Source organism: Peromyscus eremicus, chromosome 1 (genome assembly GCF_949786415.1).
Source record: "Peromyscus eremicus chromosome 1, PerEre_H2_v1, whole genome shotgun sequence".
In the NCBI taxonomy this organism is placed as follows: Eukaryota; Metazoa; Chordata; class Mammalia; order Rodentia; family Cricetidae; genus Peromyscus; species Peromyscus eremicus.
The window spans coordinates 179904470-179910432 of NC_081416.1; the positions used below are offsets into that span (position 1 = coordinate 179904470).

Sequence of the window (5963 nt, forward strand, 5' to 3'; positions counted from 1 at the left end):
GGTGTTCCTCATAGAAATTTTGAGGTTGCTTATGTACATAAGGATATATATGTATAAATTGAGGTTCATATTTGTGATCAGAAAACTGGTCACTTTTAAAAAATATTTTGTATTCTATCACTTTGATGATCTGTATAAAATTTTTACAAAAGCTGATAGGTTCTTTTTTGGCCACTTACTTTACTTATATGTTTTTGTGAATTATAAGTTTGAATTCTTGTCATTTTAAAGATATAGTAATTTTACTTTATGCTTATAGTGTTTTAACTGCCTGTATGTCTGGCACCACATTTGTGCATTGCCACAAAAACCATGAGAGGGCATTCAACTTGGGCAACTGATGTTACAGATGGATGTGAACGACCATGTGAGTGCTGGATTAGAACATGAGTTTTGTGAAGAGCCATCTCTCCAACTTCCAATTTGTATTTCTTAACACATTTATCATTGAGGGAAAATGTTGCATTTGAAAGATAAAAAAAATGTGTTCCCCGGTTTAATGTTCTTATGTTTATATGCCTTACTGTGTTATAATAGGTGTCATGTGGACCAAGAATGATACAGTTGTATCACTAATACACTTGCATCATGAGGTGAGGGAAAGTACATGAACTACAAAATAATAATCTGAGTTGTCTAAGCAGTGTTCTCCAGGACAAGCTCCTATACTGCGATACAATAGTGTCTCCCTTCATAGAAGAAGTAAGACATAAATCATTCTAATGCTCAGACATTGAGAAGTATTTTGAAGACAGCAGTGTTCCTCCTGGTCATCACTCCAGCCTGAACAGAGATTGTCTCCATGTCCTTGCAGAATAAAACTCTAAAAACCACTGAGGAATTGGCTCTCCAGATGCTCCTGCTTTTCGAGATTGGGTGTGGGACACTGGCCAACATTCTTCTGTTTGTCCATAATTTCTCTCCCATCTTTACAGGCTCTCGACTGAGGCCCACACAGGTCATTGTCACCAACTTGGCTGTGGCCAATGTGTTCATTCTCCTTGTCACTGCATTTCCAGACAACGTGATGGTTTTTGTTCCAAGGAATCCTCAAACTAACCTGCAATGCAAAATTGGGTACTTCATTCGCATGGTGGCTCGAAGCACAAACATGTGCTCCACCTGTGTCCTGAGCATCCATCAGTTTCTCACTCTTGTTCCTGGTCACTGGGGTAGGCTGATGCCTCGAAGAAGAACCCTTAATGTCCTGAGTTATTCTTGTTACAGTTGTTGGTTGTTCAGTGTCTTAAATAATGTCTACATTCCAATGAAAGTCACCGGTCCACAGAGCACAGGCAATGACACTCACAATCAAGGCAAGTGGGTCTGCTCCACATCTGGTTTCGGTTCAGGCCTTGTCATCTTACGTTTTTCCCATGATGCCACATTCATCAGCATCATGATCTGGACCAGTGTCTCCATTGTGCTTCTACTCCATAGACATCACCAGCGAACACAGCACATCTTCACTGCCAATCAGAACCACCGAGGCCATGCTGAGACTAGAGCAGCCCACACCATCCTCATGCTGGTGGTCACATTTGTTGGCTTGTACCTCCTAAATTTTATTTGTGTAGTATTACACACTTTTTTAATGGACTATCGCATCTGGTTGAGGCATGTAAATGAAGCTTTTACGGTGTGCTTCCCCACTATTTCTTCTTTCCTGTTGATCTTTAGGGATCCTAAGGATCCTTGTTCTGTGCTCTTCAACTGCTGAAAACTACAGTCAACATGACAAACATAGAAGACAGCTTTAAAAACAGCCATATACACTCTATTAAGTAAAAGTTGTTTGAAAATCCTCCTCATAAAACAGACATGTTGATTCACTGAACTTATCCCACCTCTGGGGAGACTGACCCAGGAGGATTGCAATGTAACCAATGGCATGTCAGGCTACAGAGTGATATCCAGGCCAAATTGTGACAAGGAGACCCAGTGTCACAACTCTGTGTCTGCACCCTAAGAAAGAAAGAAGATAAACAAATGAGAGAAATCAGAATGAAAAAAAAAAACACCAGTCATCCTATAATTATTCACCCCAGCCTTAGGAAATCAATGTGTTCATATATTGTATTAGAGCACATTCAATCCATAGTGCATCCTATATATCCATATCCTTTTTCTTTTTAAAAATATTTCTTTTTTATTAAGATATTTTTCCATGTTCTGGCTATTACAAACAATGCTGATCTGAACATAACTGAACAAGTGCTCTTGTGGTGTGGTTGAGCATTCCTTGGGTATATGCCCAAGAGTGGTATAGCTGGATCTTGGGGGAGATGGATTCCCAATTTTCTAAGAAAGTGCTATATTGATTTCCAAAGTGGTTGTACAAGCTTGCATTCCCACCAGCAGTGGAGGAGAGTTCCCCTAGCTCCACATCCTCTCCAGCACAAGGTGTTTTCAGTGTTTTTGATCTTAGCCATTCTGAAAGGCATAAGGTGGTATCTCAGAGTTGTTTTGATTTGCATTTCCCTGATGATTAGGGATGTTGAGCAATTCCTTAAATGTCTTTCAGCCATTTGAGTTTCCTCTGTTGAGAATTCTCTGTTTAGTTCTATAGCCCATTTCTTAATTGGACTGTTGGGCATTTTGATATCTAATTTCTTGAGTTCCTTATATATTCTAGATATCAGTCCTCTGTCAGATGTGGGGTTGGTGAAGATCTTTTCCCATTCTGTAGGCTGTCGCTTTGCCTTGTTGACCATATCCTTTGCTCTACAAAAGCTTCTCAGTTTCCAGAGGTCCCATTGATGGATTGTTTCTCTCAGTGTCTATGCTACTGGTGTTCTATTTAGGAAGTGGTCTCCTATGCCAATGCGTTCAAGACTACTTCCTACTTTCTCTTCTAGCAGGTTCAGAGTAGCTGGATTTATGTTGAGGTCCTTTATCCACTTGGAATTAAGTTTTGTGCACGGTGATAGATATGGATCTATTTGCAGCCTTCTACATGTTGATATCCAGTTATGCCAGCACCATTTGTTGAAGATGCTTTCTTTTTTCCATTGTGCACTTTTGGCTTCTTTGTCAAAAATTATATGTTCATAGGTGTACGGATTAATGTCAGGGTCTTCAATTTGATTCCATTGGTCCACATGTCAGTTTTTATGCCAGTACCAAGCTGTTTTTATTACTGTAGCTCTATAGTAAAGCTTGAAGTCAGGGATGAAGATGCCTCCAGAGGTTGTGTTATTGTACAGGATTCTTTTGGCTATCCTGGGTTTTTTGTTTTTCCATATGAAGTTGAGTATTACTCTTTCCAGGTCTGTGAAGAATTGTGTTGGTATTTTGATGGGGATTGCATTGAATCTGTAGATTGCTTTTGGTAAGATTGCCATTTTTACTATGTTAGTTCTGCCTATCCATGAGCATGGGAGATCTTTCCATTTTCTGACATCTTCTTCAATTTCTTTTTTCAGGGACTTAAAGTTCTTGTCATATAGGTCCTTCACTTGCTTGGTTAGTGTTACCTCAAGGTATTTTATGTCATTTGTGGCTATAGTAAAGGGTGATGTATCTCTGATTTCCTTCTCTGCTTCTTTGACCATTGTATATAGGAGGGCTACTGATTTTTTTGAGTTGATCTTGTATTCTGCTATGTTGCTGAAGGTGTTTATAAGCTGTATGAGTTCTTTGGTGGATCTTTGGGGTCGCTCAAGTATACTATCATGTTGTCTGCAAATAGTGAAAATTTGCCTTCTTCCTTTCCAATTTCTATCCCTTTGATCTCCTTTCTTTGTCCTGTTGCTTTAGGTAGAACTTTGAGTACAATATTGAATAAATATGGGGAGAGTGGACAGCCTTGTCTTGTTTCTGATTTTAGTGAAATTGCTTTGAGTTTCTTTCCACTTAATTTGATGTTGGCTGTTGGCTTGCTGTAACTTGCCTTTATTATGTTTAGGTATGTTCCTTGTATTCCTGATCTCTCCAAGATCTTTATCATTAAGGGGTGTTTGATTTTGTCAAAGGTCTTTTCAGCATCTAATGAAATGATCATGTGGTTTTTTCTTTCAGTTTGTTTATATGGTGTATAACATTATCAGAATTTTGTGTGTTGAACCAACCTTGCATCTCTTGGATGAAGCCCACTTGATGATGATGGATAATTGTTTTGATGTGTTCTTGGAGTCTGTTTGCCAATATTTTATTGAGTATTTTTGTATCAATGTTCATGAGGGAGATTGGTCTGTAATTCTCTTTCTTTGTTGCATCTTTGTTTGGCTTGGGTAGCAGAGTAAATGTAGCCTCACAGAAGGAGTGTGGTAATGTTCCTTTTGTTTCTAATGTGTGGAGCAGTTTGAAGAGTATTGGTATTAACTCTTCTTTGAAGATCTTGTAGAATTCTGCATTGAAACCAACACGTCCTAGGCTTCTCTTGGTTGGGAGACATTTAATGCTTGTTTCTATTTCCATTTGAGTCATAACATCAGTTAAGTCCCTTATTTCTCTGTTAAGTTTTGATTTTGCAGATCTGTCCAGTGGTGAGAGTGGGATTTTGAAGTCTCCCACTATTAATGTGTGGGGTTTGTGTGTGTGATTTGAGCTTTAGTAATGTTTCTTTTACAAATATAGGTACCCTTGTGTTTGTGGCATAAATGTTCAGAATTGAAACTTCATCTTGGTGAATCATTCCTTTGATGAGTATGTAATGCCCTTCTTGATCTCTTTTGATTGATTTTAGTTTGAAGTCTGTTTTGCTGGGTATTAGGATGGCTACACCAGCTTGCTTCTTAAGACATTTGATTGGAAAGACTTTTCCCAGCCTTTTAATCTGAGGTAGTGTCTGTCTTTGAATTTGAGGTGTGTTTCTTGTATTCAGCAGAAAGATGGGTCCTGCTTTTGTATCCATTCTGTAAGCCTGTGTTTTTTAGTAGGTGAATTAAGTCCATTGATATTAAGAGATATTAGTGACCAGTGATTGTTAATTCCTGTTATCTTTTGGTGGTAGTGTGTGTATACTTCTTTTCTTTGGGGTTTACTGCTGTGGGATTATCTATTGCCTGTGTTTTCCTGAGTGTATCTGACTTTTTTATGTTGGAATTTTCCTTCTAGTGCTTTCTGTAGGGCTGGATTTGTGGATAGGTATTGTTTAAATCTGTTTTTTTCTTGGATGTCTTGTTCATTTCGTCTATGGTGATTGAAAGTTTTGCTGGTTATATAAGTCTAGGCTGGCACCCATGGTCTCTTAGTGTCTGCATTACTGTCCAGGTCCTTCTGACATTTCTAAGTCTCTATTGAGAAATCGGGTGTTATTCTGATGTCTCCATTTATAAGTCACTTGGCCTTTTTCTTTTGCTGCTGTTAATATTCTTTCTTTATTATGTAGGTTTAGTTGTTTATTTATTATGTGATCAGGGCACTTTTTCGGGGGGTCTATCTTTTTGGTATTCTATAGGCTTCTTGCAATTTCATAGGTATTTACTTCTTTAAGTTGGGAAAGTTTTCTTCTATGATCTTGTTGAAGATATTTTCTGTGCCTTTGAGTTGGTATTTTTTTCTTTCCTCTATCCCTATTATTCTTAGGTTTAACCTTTTCATGGTGTCCCAGATTTCCTGGACATTTTGTGTTATGACTTTTTTGGCTTTGGTATTTTCTTTGACTAACAAAATATTTCCTCTATTGTATCCTCTACACCAGAGATTCTCTCTTCCATTTCTTGAATTCTGTAGGTTATGCTTGCATTTGTGTTTCCTGTTTGTTTACTCAGATTTTCTATTTCCAGCATTTCCTCTGTTTGTGTCTTCTTTATTGTTTCTCTTTCAGTTTTCTAGTCTTGAACTGTTTCCCTCACATGTTTAATTGCTTTTTCATGGTTTTCTTGTCTTTCTTTAAGCGATTTATTGATATCTTGCAAATTTTTATTTATCTTTTCCTCAATTTCTTTATTGATTTCTTCCAATTTTTTTGTTTGCCTTTTCCTCAATTTCTTTAATTGAATTTATCATGTTTTCTTGAA

At 37.7% G+C, this 5963-nt stretch overlaps 1 protein-coding gene across 1 annotated transcript; it reads left to right on the forward strand.

Moving 5' to 3' along the window:
* The first annotated feature begins 763 nt into the window (after positions 1 to 763).
* LOC131902604 (vomeronasal type-1 receptor 4-like) lies at positions 764 to 1720 on the forward strand. The gene has a single exon (XM_059253620.1). The coding sequence runs from the start codon at positions 803 to 805 to the stop codon at positions 1718 to 1720; it is 918 nt and encodes a 305-aa protein (XP_059109603.1). The 5' UTR covers positions 764 to 802.
* Positions 1721 to 5963: the final 4243 nt, after the last annotated feature.